The sequence below is a fragment of the Homalodisca vitripennis genome, chromosome 1 (genome assembly GCF_021130785.1).
Source record: "Homalodisca vitripennis isolate AUS2020 chromosome 1, UT_GWSS_2.1, whole genome shotgun sequence".
NCBI lineage: Eukaryota > Metazoa > Arthropoda > Insecta > Hemiptera > Cicadellidae > Homalodisca > Homalodisca vitripennis.
The window spans coordinates 112,825,146-112,841,471 of NC_060207.1; the positions used below are offsets into that span (position 1 = coordinate 112,825,146).

At 32.2% G+C, this 16,326-nt stretch overlaps 1 protein-coding gene across 3 annotated transcripts in view; it reads right to left on the bottom strand.

The window, feature by feature from the left end:
• Window positions 1–11,873, bottom strand: part of LOC124369528 (D-arabinitol dehydrogenase 1-like) — a 51,679-nt gene extending 39,806 nt beyond the window's left edge. For 2 of the 3 annotated variants that reach the window (XM_046827559.1, XM_046827563.1), the window contains exons 1-5: window positions 11,658–11,873; window positions 8,212–8,375; window positions 6,862–6,986; window positions 4,670–4,836; window positions 3,304–3,501 (exon numbers count right to left, since the gene is read on the bottom strand). In XM_046827559.1, coding sequence (XP_046683515.1) covers window positions 3,304–3,501; window positions 4,670–4,836; window positions 6,862–6,986; window positions 8,212–8,375; window positions 11,658–11,772 — 769 coding nt within the window. In that variant the 5' untranslated portion in view covers window positions 11,773–11,873. The remainder of the gene's footprint in view (window positions 1–3,303; window positions 3,502–4,669; window positions 4,837–6,861; window positions 6,987–8,211; window positions 8,376–11,657) is intronic. The other variant, XM_046827583.1, reaches the window with a different exon arrangement.
• Between the last annotated feature and the right edge of the window lie 4,453 nt (window positions 11,874–16,326).

Consider the following 16,326-nt stretch of genomic DNA (forward strand, 5'->3'; position numbering starts at 1 on the left):
TCAACAAATACATAAAATTAAAATCGTATATAGTTTTTTGTATAGGCCAGTATAGGCCAGGGCACCAGCACCCGCTATTTCGCCACCCCGTGTAAAACAATTTTTTGCCACTTCGAAACTTTTGTGTGCTTTGATGACCATAGACGTTTAATGTATCACAAACTAGGAGACAAAGTGTAATCAATCTGCAAACATGAGGTTAGACCTACTGTAACGTACTGTCCGTTACATCCCCTCAGTATTGACAAACACATTTTCTTTTTTCATACCCTTAGTTCATTATTAACTTAAGGTGATTTGAAAAGATAACAGGATGACGAACATTTACCGTAATTGTGTGTTATAAAAACAGAACAAGACGCTTCGAGAAGTGATGGTGTGTCATCATGTAAAAAGATCATGCTAAAACAGTAAATAATTAAAGAATGGTGATCACACTGGTTCCTATATAATATTATACAGTAGGGCAATGACAATTTAATACATCTTAAATACTTTTTTGATGAAGGTGTAGAAATGATTTAGTGGTGGAAAGACGAATGCATAAACACCTGTATAACAAACGTTATATGGTATAATAAATTAATACCTCTCGACCGTATTTGTTCACATGTCACCAACTGATAACATTACTCTTACACCTCAACGATCTTAAGACACCAAAATATTTAGATTAGTATAGAATTACTATAACAGGCAATCAATGTAATGTTAATCACGACGATAGGGAATATTTTATATTCCAAATATAGCTTTAGAAAAGTTAAAGCTACATAGTCCAGTCATTTAAGGTTTTATCTGCGGAAAAATTCCTAGTGAGCTGAATTTTGGTGTACACCTTCATTATACGTTTTAATGAAGATGTGAAAAAACGACATTGATATCGTGCCGGCTAAAAAACTTATAAGGGTCAAAAGGTCACGAAAATCAGTTTTTCGTGAATATCTCGCGACCTATAGCTTGGAGGTCAACAAAGGTCATTATAAAAATTATTCCTCATGCAATTATCTACAAAATATGTCACTTGCATTTTTCTGTAAAGTCAACCCTTTTCCGGCTAGAGCGCTGAGAAAGCGGCAACTACATTATGATGATGCACTCGTTTCCGCACCACCTTTGAGGTAGAATGCAAGGCGCGTTTCTTTTACATGGATTCCCCCGTAGACATAATCCATGATCCGTAATAAAAGTTTTTGTTTGATTTTATGCTCAATAGTTATTTATTTGTACATTGAGAAATAGGGGAAAACATTGTGTATACAATTTTCTTTTATATTCATTCGTCGTCGATATCCTCCATTACAACTTCATCAAAAGTTGCTGACTAAACATTGAGTGGACTTATTGCTATATTTAAATCAACATCATCATTTTCTTTGGACTCTGCGTTTAAGCATGACTGACCACGACAATGTCCACTTTAGAACATCCCAATACAATTTTTTACATCCACATTTGTTACCACAACCTTTTGTACAATTACAAAAGATTGTGTTTAGTAGATCATCAGGTGCTGGTGGCAATAAAGTTGTTATTGGCTGTAATATATTATTTTTCAACTCCCAACCCCATTAATTTTATTTAACATTTGACTTGGTGGTGGATAGGAGTCGTGAATAATCTTAATGGAACGAATATCTTCTTTGATTATCGATGCAGCAGTTTATACAATTCGTAAACGTTAATCACAAGGATTTTTCTTTTTTTCTTCGTACCTCGAATTAGTCAAAATATTAGCTGAAGTATCTTGAAAGCAAATTATAGTAAAAAATTTGTTTTTCGTGGTAATTACAATATTACTCCCACATCGAGCAATCAATTCTTTTTATAAAATTCTCTTGTCATCTGGAACGTAACTTCGAACTACATTTTTCAACTCAGCCAATGTAAATGACAATCGTCATTGTTTTCAATGTAATAAAAAACATTGTCCATAACAATTCTGATATTCTCATCCAATGAACAGCCTACATCACCATTTCCACTAAATAACAAAAAACCGGAGAAACACCCATGGTACTTAGCTTCGACATAGACAAGGTCATATTCAATATTTACACGCTCCTTTACATTTCTTCCATATTTATCACCACGCGCCTCTCCAGCTTTTAAGACTGTGTCTTTAAATGTGAGAGTACTCACTTTTCTTATGGCGCGTCTGTATGTTTTTCTTTTTTTCTTTCGATTTTTTCACTTGCTTCTTACCCACAAAACAAACATAATTTTTTGAAATCAAAAGAATTAATTCTTTTTTTGCGCGGAGATGTTGATGTACTCGGCTCTTCTTGGCGTCGCGTCGTTTGAAGGCCGCAATACTCAAATCGTTCGTATAATTTTGACGACAATTACTGTGAACATTTACAAATGTCAGAGTATTCAAATGTTCAATGTTACCATCACTTCGAGCGACACTAGCATTTTTGTTTGTTTGTAGACTAGGTCTAACTTTTACTACGTCACCACTAGATAACGATTCATTACATATGAAACATTTATCACTCATTATGAAAACTGTTCAAGAGCACAAAACTACGAAAATAACGTCTTTAACACTCAAGAACTATTTTTCAACTGAGTTAAACACAGTCCGACAGACAGTAGCAGGTATAAAGGGATGGGGCTCAGAACAGTAGAGAACCGAACATCTGCCAGTGGAGGTCATTTGTATTATATATAGTACATTTTACTAAGTTCAAAAACCTCTATAATATAAGTATATTTGTCACAAAACGCCCGAATAGAAGTTAGAGGTTTTAAGAAAACTTAAATACATTGATAAAAAGCAACAGAGTTGACACCTTATATGTATAGTATATGGTATAATACCCTGTGTGAGTGCATTCTACTTGCTTTCTCAGCACCCTAGTCCGAAAATGGTTGACTTTACAGAAAAATGCAAGAGACATTTTTTGTACATAATTGTATGAGAAATAATTTTTATAATGACCTTTATTGACCTCCGAGCCATAGGTCGCGATATATTCGCAAAAAACTTATTTTCGTGACCCTTTGACCCTTATAACTTTTTTAGCCGTCACGATATCAATGTCGATTTTTCATATCTTCATTAAAACGCTATAATGAAGGTGTACACAAAAATTCAGCTCACTAGGATTTTTTCCGCAGATTGAGGTTTAAAACACCTAAAATGACTGGACTAACAGTAATGTCCTTGCTGTACTACGCACTCACTCTGGTCTTGGCTACAGCATTAGGAAATGTGACAAGCAGTGCATTTCATGTTTGTGGAACTTGACAATATTATTATTGGGAAAGCATATTGTTGTATTGTTTTAAACTCACCAAGTTTCTTGTTGAGAGCCTGTCTAGCCGGGGAAGGCTCGCACACGACAACTTTGCGGTGGCCAGAATGGTGCAGTAAGGCACTGACCAGGTTACCAATGATACCAGCTCCCAGAACCAGTACAGACGAACCTATAGGTACTGGCGTCATCAAGTCCCAGGTATGAGATATACATGACATCGGCTCAGCCAGCACAGCTGAAAAACATCAGCTTTCTTGTGACACATAAGATTTAAGATTTCCTTCATATGCCTTGTATTGATTTGCAAAAACCGTAATAAATTATACATTTTCAGAAAGAAAGAGAGTAAGTCGGTTCTGTAATATTTTCATTTTGTTAATTTCCTCAATTAATTTCATTTTTGAGTATATTTTTACAGATATCGAATTAAGATTCTAAACAAATGATCCTAGGCCCCCTCTTTTCCTTTTGCTTTTTGAATTTAAACTTCTGATTATTTAAGTATATAATTTACGTTAATTATTTAACCTCTTTAAAATATAAGTTTAACCTAAACATAAGTATAATATATTTCCTTGCTACTTATATTAATATAGGATATATCAATATCAAATCAAGCTTAGAGTAATTCGGTTGTGTGTGATGTTGTTAATGTGATGAAATATTCTAATTTTGAAGTTTGAATCCTCATATTTATAGCTCTGTATACTGACTGCCTTGAATGTATGAATGTAGTACTTACTAAACATTAGTCATTTGGCAATAATTATTTAACATTAACCTTTCTTCACAGAACGCAGGTGGGAGGGTTGATCTAATGTGAATGTTGAGTGTAGCTACAGTTCTTGGCGTAGCGTCTGAAATCTGACGCTGTCCCAGATTTGACTCCTGGAATTTGGAGTTGTGTTCATCTGAAGAGATCCATGAGAAATTGGCGATGATGAAACTCAAAACAACAGAAATACAGGCACATCTCGTCAGGTTACACTATTGTGCATCTAATGCACAGAGTGCACTACGATGAGAAAGGTCTCTAAGCACGGGGGAGTATCCCGATTTCTACTAAATAGGCTATTCCCTCTGAGGGTTGTTTTGAAGCTCAAAATGGAAGGTGAATTGGGTATGAATTACATCAACTATGTTGATCACCCTTCCCAATAAAAGATTTGGACTATGTCCAATCTATATAATTGTAGATTTTTACATCTGAATGGAGAGTATACTATAAAGTAATTGTTAAGTGAACAGTTATAGCTTATAATGTGCTTTTGGTCTACTTTAAAAGAGGAGGTAACAGCATAGGAATTTGCCTATTTGGGAACAATATACTTTTTAATTAAAGAAATGAGGCCATTGGAAGTTTCAAACCCGCAATCTCTTTCCACAGCTCTGATGATGGATACCTTGTTGGAAAGTGACAGACTCTGGTAGTCTGAAGATTTGTCCGGCAGATGCTTTGCAGTATTGGGCCCAACCTCCATTCTTGTAGATACCGACGGTGGTGGCGAGGCCTCCCTCGGGACACTGATGGTAACGGCCTGTCGTGCAGTACACACAAGTACCACACCCTCTGGACACATTACACTTTGATAAATACTGACGAATAGTTGATAAACACGAGAAAACTGAGGACAATCATAAAATTTCATGTTAATAGTATATTAGGATTATTAAAGTTTGTGTGTAACAATATTTATTGCATAATTTAATAGTATAGCTCTATGCCTAACATATTTTACAAACATCCATGTTCTTTTCCAGGTCAGTGAGGCTTTAGAAAACTTGAAGGCAGCTTCTTGACCAAACACCGGTTCTCATATCATTGAAGACTAATGCTTTGAGGTTGTGGGTCCATATAGAACTATCCATTCTAGAATATCATATTCTAGAGCCATTGTAATGGCTAAAAAAAGATATGACGTTGAAGACCATAATGCTGAGACAGTTGAAGCTCTCCAAAAAACAAACAAAAGACCACATAGGGGCACATGGCGTCAATGTTATAAATTATTCAAATCAAACTTTGAGTTGAGCGTTGTCAAAGTCGTAAACACAGATTCACTTGACAGTTCAATCCAGATGAGAGAAGAAAGCAAGATGAAAAGGAAAAGCGAGTGGTGAATGCCAATAAGAGAGAGTGGAGATTGTTCAGCAATATTTAATTAAGATGCTAAAGATGTCTTCCCTAAGTAACAAAATTTATAAGGATAGGCTGGCTACATTGAGCATGTCAGTAGCAAGACTTACCTGCTGTTGGAGGTAAGATTTAACACTAAACTTATTGATTCCAGAACAGAAATTCAAGCGATTCAGGTCAAATCACTGTGGAGCTCATTCGCAAAGCCAATAACCAATATCTATTCAGCACTGTATTAAAAGAGATTGATAACATGCAGGCTTGGAGGCAGTTTTAGAGATCTGAGTCCTTAACAATCTGAAATATATCAAGGATATGAGAATTACAGTCATCAGGAACCTCGGTGCTAATGTGTGGTGCTTGAGAGTTTATTTGTTCTAGTCTAAATTGTGGAAGCATAGGATCACTGTTATAATCCTTGTAAAACAGGCAAACAGGCTAATCGAAAACATAATCCACATCAAAATTGGGTGAATCAACTACAGTATACAGTGATGAATAGATTCTATAAATTGCTTTTTGATTGTCAGGCATCTCCTGAATTTTGGCTCAGATCCTTTGGAAAGCAAACATAATCGATTTTCATTTCTTAGATCAGATCTGTCCTGAGAATACCAAGTCTAGAATGTTATCATGTCAGAATTGTTGTCGAGCACCATGTGCTTATGGTGCTTTGTTGAAATTTTTGGTGATGTGAATTACTTTGTTATATGTTAATGTTTTCATGGATTGAGGAGTGGCACATGGAATTCAAAAAGCTATAAAGAACCACTAAGAGTGAGTTTGAGAGCATTTGAAGTGGCAGGCAAAAGGTATGGATTTATTATATGTATGTTGTGTAAGGTAAGATAAATTGTATCACTGATCTATTTGATTTGTTGTCATGTTGTGTTTAGAGCTGTGCCCTAAGGTATTGGCTTTGAGGGAAAGAACCAACTAATCCATTTGTTGGCTTTATTGATGATAATTTCTTATTATCTTGTCGAAGTGGGGTTTTCATACTCGTGTGGAGCCAGTATTATCAGAATAAGTGAATTAGAGCTTAGTAAAATACTATATGGAACAGTGTAAAATGCTTTGGTCACATTTAAAGATTTAAAAAATTAATTAGTGAGAACATTAAGATTCCTGATTTCCCTCATGGTAGTAATGTATTATAAACACTCAACTTTACTAAAGTGATTATTTTCTTTATCCTGCACCAAAACTGGTTACTTGACAGTGTTATATAGTGCAAACAGTCATTCAAAGTTCATTAATTAATACTGTAATCAACGTTTACTGATAAATATCGCAAACATAGTTTGCATCTTTCTTGTGTACAGGTATTAGATTATCTTAATTAAGTTTTAAAACAGTTTTGTAAACGCATAAATTGAAAAGATAAGAACCTTACAAATAAAGACAGAAGCTATCTTTAAAATGAGAGCATGGCTGTAGAAGAGAGAGGTTTCTTACGTGTTAGGATCCACGGCCACCCTGTCTCCTTGTTTGACATGTTTTACCTTGGCTCCAACAGAATCCACCACTCCGCTCAGCTCATGACCCAAAATGATGGGCCAGTCTGCACAAGGGAACTGCCCCTGTTGGATGTAATAGACAATGTCAGAAAAAGAGAAAATGCACGAATGACAGAAAATAGCCATAAACTGAAATGTTTACTTTATAAAATTGGACTTTATATTGACCACGAAATATAAAATATATGTTTTTAAAGATTTTCGGTTTGCATTTTTATTGATTATGTAAACATTAACTTATTTATTTAATGCTTAATATTTATTACACACTCTTAATGTGGTTGCCAAATTTTTCAACAACAAAGATATTTGTGTCTTTGTCTAACAATTAATATTTGGTTCAAAGCCATCTGGCTTGAAATTATTGTATGGAATAGGTTATAAATTGACACAAATTTAGCAATATGCAGAGAAAATAGTTTTGTGGATGATCTGGAAGTTTCACAAACTGGTTAGAGAAGATGTGTGAAATGAGCTTCAGATTCCTGCACCTCTCATCTTCCAATCTTACTGAGGTAGGCTTAATATTAAGGATCCATCAGGTTGTGCTTAAAATTGTGTCCTTGTCTGTTGATTACTCTTGATAGAAAGGTCTAGAAACATGAAACTTTGTACATAGGTTTAAGGAAGTTACTCTGATTTTGGTCCAGTTAATCCTGAGTACATTATTCAGTAATCAGATGTACATACTAACATTGCAAAGAATTCAGATTATTAACTAGAGGCAAGTTTTTATGGAACTTGAAAATGTTACATGAGCTCTGTCTATGTGACAGAGTGGTGAATCTTATGGATATATTCATGAAGTTGATCTAAAATATCCAACAAATTTACATACATTTCATAATTATACATTTGAGTTATTTTTGCACTAAGGTGGTTTTAAGTAAAGTTTCATTTTTCTCAATTGTTGCATGCTTGTATGGACCTGAGGGCTATTTTGGACACTTGTTTTTCGAGTTCTACTGGTTGGATGTCATTGTCAATGAGATGATTGGTCAGGTATAGAGGTAATCACAGCTTCACTACTAAAACAAATAATGATAATTTTTCCATACAAAATAATCATTATAAATATTAATAACACTAAAAAGGGTTGTGTACCCTCTGGAGTAAGCAAGTTCTTATGTACTTTAGTTAAATAACAAGAATAAAAAAAACTTATTTTCATAATACAATGTCACTCACTACTCATTAGACCACGCCATTGCACCATCCTCAGAAAGAGCGTATTTTTCTGATTGATACCTCTTCTATTTTATATGGTCTAAAATACTTAAATGCTCACATCTATGATATGTAAGTCTGTTCCACAGACTCCTGCATACTTGACTTTCACCACAACATCATGACTCTCCTTCGCAGTAGGCATCTCAGTCTTTGTCAGCGACACTGCTTTCTTCTTCTGATCAAATTTTAGAGCATCCATCTGTTGAGAGAGTCTTCCATTACCTATCAAACCCAGGCTTTATTTGTCTTTTTAAAGGAGATAAGATTGATAAATAGTCCTTCCGGCTTAGTCGGAAGAAGGTAGTTTTTGTAACAACTGAAATGTTATTAATTTATTCTCATGAGATTTATATTTACTCAATATCTCAAAAACAATTCGATATACAAAAAATTTAGGAAATGTTACAAGTATTCCAGAACAGTTTGTTTTTTTGCTTTAGGACCATAAGTAATGAAGTTCTAAATCTTCTAAAAGTTTAAACGGCTGCCATAAAAGTAAGAAATGGAGTAACAACCTGGCCAACAAAAAATTCATTGTCCATTTTGCAATAAAGAATTTTTGAAGAAAAATTATGATAGACATTGCAATTCTAAATAAATTTTGAAAATAAGAAATTAAAATATTAACAATTCAACAATTTAATAAATTGGGCAAATGAAAATCAAATTTTAACTATGAAGATTTAGGTCATGAAAAACTTGAAGAATTGAAGAACTTTTTTAAACAAAATTAAAATAATTTGGACCTACTTAGTATTAAAAAAGTACAAGACATTGCTAACAAATTATCTTTTTGAAAACAAATCTATGGATTATTACAAGAACATTTAATAAAACATATAGAAAAGTTTAAAATAATCCTAATAGACCTGGTTTTAGATATTCAAAATGGAATAAAAATTTTGAGAACATCCTGGAAAGTGTTAATTGATGAACTATACAAAGTTTTAAATAGTCGAAACCTGTAGAAAATATTCTATAGGTTCAAGTATCATCATGTATAAAGGGATATTTTAAAGAACAGGAGAATGGAAAGAAAAAATGTTTAGAACTTACTGGTAACAAATTAAAAAAATTTCATAAAGATCTAACACTTACTCCACAACATTAAAATAACAAAGTATGGAGACCTACAACTTTTCTGAATAAAATAAATATGTCATTCATTTGAGAAATAAAAAATACGAGTATTATCTAAAACAAAGAATGATTTTGAAACACGTTAACAGAGTTATTGCGTTTGATCGGAAGCCTTGTATGAAAGAATATATAGATTTTAATACTAATATAAGAACTCCAGCTACAAGTGATATTGAAAATGATTTTTATAATTGCATAGCATCACACTTGTACAAGCAAAAGTAAAATTTAACAAACCGATTTATATTAAAACATAATATCCTAAATAATGCGAATATTCATTTAAGCTCCAGTTCACCTTCCTCTTAGTGCACCATCTGAAATCTGATGCTGTTCAGGAATCAGACTGACTCCTGAATTCTGGAGTCATGTTTGTCTGAAGAGATCCAAAAAAGTCGGTAACGAAGAAGCTCAAAATAAACTCGTTACATCAGAGACTGCAAAAAATATTTATTTAAATTTGTTCCTACCGTCCTTGTCATCTATAGGCATAATAACAGCAGGCTATTAGGAATGTCCTCTTATTTTAGCAAATACAATGTATCCTAACATTAATGTCATGTTGATATTAATTCAGAACAAATAATCCGTTGAACTGTTTTTATAATTTAAATTTTATAATCAAATTTGGCATTAAAACCACAAACTGAGTATAACACTCATAAAGATTTCACAAAATAAAATTGATTAAAATTCAATTTTAAAAATAAATAAACAACAATGTCTTTAGTTCCTATTTATATAATGATTTATTGATAGGTTAATAAAGTATATAGTCCTAAAGTAAAGCTTAACTGATTTTCTCAACAGTGCTTATGCTGGTTACTAGCAAGATTATTCTTGAAACACACAATTTCCTCTTTTACAAGAAATGGTTCCACATCTTACGACAATTGTGGACCAGTTTATGAATATTGTTGGCTTGTGTTGTACTGGCAATTTCAATAAAGTTTCATTTAAAACTGTATATGATTTCAGTTTGTATTTTGATTCAGTTAAAACTTGCATCAGAACTACAAGATTGGGCGGATGGATTTGAATACAAGTTTGAAAGAATTTTAATTCACACTAAATCCACCTTTTCATTGGAATAACCACTGAAACTAATTTTTTGTTTTATTGGGAGGAATAAGAATGTTTAATTAAGGTAATTTGAGATTGGTGATTTTATTAAAAGATAAGAAACTAACAGGATTTCAGACATTTGCCATAGTTATAGGTTATAAAAGGTATAAAATTTTAACAGCAATTCTTCCTCCATTCCCCTTACCATAGAGGTAGAAGTAACTCCCCGTTCTGGACGTGTGTGTAGTAAGAGATACGGATGTCCTTAAGACAACAGTTTATTGCAAGAAAACACACACTGGCCAATATCTAAATTTTCAATCAAACCATAAAAAATATGTCAAAGAAGGAGTAGCAAACTCATTGTTTGATGGAGAAATGAGCTAGTGCTCAGACAAAGATGGGTTAAAAGAAGAAATCAAAAACGTTGAATCAGATCTTTTAAAAAACGGATACCCTCATTCTGTCATAAATAAGTGCAAAAGAAACAATACAAAAATCCAAAAGTCAGAGAATGAAAACGACGAGAAATTTACATACATTTCAATCCCACGATTATCGGAGAAAATTAGAATAGTAGGCAGGAAATATATTAGAACCAATTTTAGAACACAAAACACTCTTATACAAAGTCTTGTAAAAACCAACCCAAAAAATGGTACACAGGACATAAAAAACTGTGTTTTCAGTGTAACATTGTCTTGTTATAGGGAATACATAGGCGAGACAAAAAGACCACTAAATGTGAGAATTAAAGAACATAAAGACAATACAAAAAAGGACTATGGGAAAAGTATAAAATTGCTCAGCATAGCTGGTCTGAAAATCGTCACATGAAATGAGATGAAGCCATAATACACAGTGAGGAGAATTTTTTCAAACACAAACTTATTGAGGCTTCATACATAAAATTAATATACCAACTGCTAAGTCAACCTTCGGTTAAGGTTAGATCTCTTTGGGTACCATTGTAGCCAGTGCTTGTGTGATTGTGATCCACGTACTTGTGATTTGTTGATTTGAATCCTAGAAACGTTATGTTATACCTTTTATAACCTATAACAATGGCAAATATCCTAAATTCTATTATCCTTTCAAACTTCCCATTGTCATAACAAACTTTAAACAAAAGAATTAAAAAACTATCTACATTCAAAACCTTAGAATATTGACTTGCAGATAATTAAGGTGGTTTTCCATCAGAAAAATAATGTTCTAATCGTCCTGTGCTCTAAATTGTATAAAACAGTAAACCTAAGACACAATGAAACTAAAAACATAATAATTAGTTAATTGTACCTTTGGTTATTTTGAGAGCTAGACTTTTCCCAAAATATCTGCAAGAAAGTCTACCACAATATTGGTTATTGATACTACAATACATTAACATAGAAAGTGTTGTAGATTTAATCATTTTGTAAAATAATTGATTGCAACACAAATTTTGAAAGTAGACATTAAATTTAATGTTTAAGAAATTTGTAAATAATAGACGGCCTAGTGATAAAATAATGACAAAGGTTCAATAAGAACAGATGCTTTTCAGCAAATGTAAACGATCAGCTGTTACATTCCACTAATATTATAATATTACATAAACATTGAGAGCAAAATTATTTTGTATATATAAATAAACCATGCTTTTATGCACAGATATCTGCTTCATAACAGGGACATCTCCTTTTTAAAAGAAATTGTTTGATGGAAAAGTGATGGTCATTGGAAAATATTCCCATCTTCATACCTAATTTAGAATAATTTGACTTTTTAGAGTAAAGAACGGTGTGTGTTGGATATTTTCTTTACTCTGTGGTGTTAGAGCACTGAGAGCAAGACAGTTTCTATAGGCACCATTGACATATATCCAAAATACTATATATTTAATAGAATATCTTCTAAAATGTCAGTAATTACTATTGACACATGGCCAGTGGGACAGAGTCCATATCCCTTTTTTACTGAGCACCATTAATGATATTATAGAGCCCTAGAATAAATTATAAAAGTATACATGTATAAATAACACATATTATTTTATTGTTTAAACTATGTTAATGCAAAGTTTTAACTGAACATAATATGCAGTAGCTATTGCATAATTCTTGAATCTTTGAAACTTGTAGACTGTGACTTCTCGCATAGCAACCCGCTATTTTGAGCTAATCTGCTCAGAAAGATTGGTAGTAATCTATGGAAGTAGTTGGAGAGTTACCACAAGTTTCATGCTGATTAGCATACCCCTCCCTCTGCCTGATGTTCAAGATATCATTAAATTCATTAGCAAGGATGTGTGATAATAGATTCCTGTCTTGTGTATGATGATAATCTCTACAACACAATCTTACGAATCCCTACTCACATCATAAGCTTCTCAAGAAAACAAAACTCCTACCTCTAAAATATAGTTTTTAACTGTATATATGATCCTCAATCCAAAACTCTACATAATCTCCACAGAGTGATGGGTGACTTTATTAGCTCTCATTATTATTGATGTCATAACTTTATTTGCGCAGGTGAAAGACATGCTAATTTGTGGCAACTGAATAATGTTTCTGCTGACATTTTACTGATCTTAAAGTATTGACATCAGCCTCGTTGGTCACCCTTAGATACTGTTCTGGAGCCTAATCTCCACAAAGTCTCTGTTAATATGCTTAAACAATTAATATTTAAGCTAGTAACCTGTCACAGCCAAGGTTATATAGTTTATTGACAATGTTCTGTACAAGTACTCTGCGTACAACTGTGACCATATGGCTGCATTACGGGTTATGTGATTGTTACAGGTTAATCACTGACAACTTGTCCTTACATTTCAACCCATCGAATTCACAGGAGTTATAATTTCCATCTCATTCCTTCAAATATAGTATGGACTCTTGATGTTTTTTTTCCTTACTACAGCCTGTGTTAGTTTCAACTCAAGTGTCAAGTGAAATAATGAATTAACGAAATTCTCTAGAGCCATCCAGCATAGCTTCCCTATCCAGGAAATCTCTTTTCAAAGCTTTTTTCTCAATCACACAATTTAGCCCTCATTACTTTTATTCCAGACTTGTACTCTGCCATGGCTGAGGTTTTACAGTTCCAAAATCTCAAATACACATTTAATATAAATCTCATTGATAAAAATAAGATCTTTTAATCTTGAATATAGAATTAGATTACTACAACATACACACACACATTGACAAATAAACAGATTATCCATCTTAAATGTGCCACCATTATAAATATATACTTACAATATTCAAATTATTCATAGCCATTTTCATATGTTGTGACAAAGTTGAAAAATTTCTAATAAAATACTATATTTTTTGAAATTTTCAAAAGAAATAACAATTTTAAACGTTTAAGTCTTCATAATTTCCTTTATTACTTGTTTTAGAAGTAAAAGGTACAAAAATTTAAAAAAAGTACATGTCTTGCCTTATTTATTGTTGAATTTGAAATGTTACTCATTGAACAAGAGCATGGAAATGGAATGATAAGGATTTATTTCCTTCACAGCTTTGAGAACCATAGGTTTTGAAGAATAAATTAAAAATGTGTAAATATTAAATGCATTTTGTAGGATATTATTAATTTTATGCTGTTCTGGAAGGTACTGAACTATATACATTTTGGATTGCCGTTTAAAAATTTACGAGGACTGGAATTTTTTCAATTGGGTTTCTTCTTTAATTAAAAATTGTTTTCAGAATAAACTCGTTTTAAGAATGTTTTTATTATCTTTATCAATATACTCTGTCAATTTACTTAGTACTTATGTCTTTAGTTTTTAACTCTGTGAGCTGGAGTACATGGTGTATTCTTTCTAATATTCACAGATATATTTATATCTTACATTCTGCTTTTTCTATATTAAAAGTTTGTTTTTGACGATGGAAGGATTGTGAAGGAATCAGGATTTTGCCATCACTCAGTCATACAAAAAAAATCAGTAACACTACGTTTTGAGATCTCCAATCTGATCCTTTCTTAAGGTGAATAATTAAACTAACATAAAACTACAATCTAGGTTAAAATAATCAAATCATACCAGAACATTGTGACATGTATAAGTCACAAATCACAACAACCATGGTATGTGTCAACTCCGTGCACACTACCTCTATAACATGTATTTAATACAAACCAATAAAGAATATAGGTCACAATAGGTCTGCACTCACCGACTAATGACCTAGAACCGACCAGAGACCAATATTAAATGGCGATCGTCATGGCGTAGTGTTCCTGATATTTTGTATCACTGAACATTGGCAAATGTCTGGAAAAAGTCTACCGTCTTATATTATTTTCTTTTATATTTATTTTACTTTTACATCAATAAGCACTTACATATATAAAAATGTTTGTAAATGATCTATTTCTTGTATCCAAATCAAAATAGGTCATCAATAAAAAGTTTCCATATGGGTTTGTAATATTGGTTGATGAATAAATCCAAGTCTAATTTCCTCATAAAAGTTTGGCTTGTGAGAGAGCTATAACATCCTCAAGGTCTTGCCTCTTTACTGTAAAACGAGTCATTCTTACAGAAATAGTTCATTGCAAGCACAGTTATCAGTTCTGTAATAAATAAAATACTAGATCTGTTACTAATTGGTTCCTGATATAAGTTACAGCTTCAATTTTATTTCATGTTTCATATTGGTGTACATTTCTGAGGTTCTGCCACAACCCAGACTTATAATCCTAAAGTATGCATATTGCATAGTCTATACTTAGTGCAGTCATTGAAGCGAAAAATACGGTCTTACCTCCGAATTTTTTTACTGTGAACCGATTTGCATGAAATTTTGGAATTAGGCTCATCTTACCCTTAACTTCAAAAGTGAAAATGTTCTGAACTCCGCCTATTATTTTTAAGGGGAGTAAACAACCCCTTAATGGAAAAATTGACATTGAGCCATTTTATCGCTAGAAAACATGTCTAATAGTAAGTGGTGAAATTGTTTAGTGTTTTCTAACATAATTACCTCATATTAAAATCATTTTCAACCCCTTGAAAATCTTACAACCCTTGCAAACAACTCCTAAATTGAAAAAAATCACAAATAAATACTTTGGTATGACATAAAAAGATGTAAATATAGAGTAAGTATTATTTTATATTCTCTATAATAATTATCAAATTTTTAACCCCCTTTCAACCCTTGAAAACTACCCCTTGATAAAAAATTGTTAAAATTTTTTTTATAAAATGAAAAGGATTTAAGTATTATTCCACACTCTTGAAAATGATTATCATATTCTTAAGCTTTTCTACCCTTAAAACTACCCCTAAATTAAAACAGTAAATATATATGATTACATATTTAAAAATAATTTAATTTAGAGTAAAAAATTGCCATTTATTGAATAAAATATTTACAAATTATATAAAATTCACTCAAATGTGTTATATATACATATAAGAACATCAGTATGTATTCATGCCTACGTTAACAAAATATATGAGCCATATTATGTATATATATACACATTACAATAGTTTTGGGTCTCTATTATACTGCGTACTTTCACAATGTTCCAAATATTCACACTCCGAAATTTTCAGTTACTAAGTAGAAAAAAATATGATAAGTTTTTGGACCATAACTCCTTCAATTTTCATGCTATCACAATTTATAAAAAACCATTGTAAAGGTAATTATGAGAGCTACAACATCCTTCATTCCAATATATAGTAAAAACCCTTTTTCTAAAACGGTGAAGGGTTAAAGGGCTTAAGAGAGGCTGTGATTGCGCTGCCATGCGCTCTTTAAACAATCATATCTCCATCAATTTTTGTTTGACAGAAAAAACAAAAAAAACCAAATTGTTTGTCAGAAAAATACCTAAATTTTTCATTCCTACACGTTTATACGTATCTGTCATCATTTTTGAGATATTATGAAAAAAGAGGTTTTTTAAAATTTGAAAATTTTTTTAATCGTGACTTTTTTGAAAAATA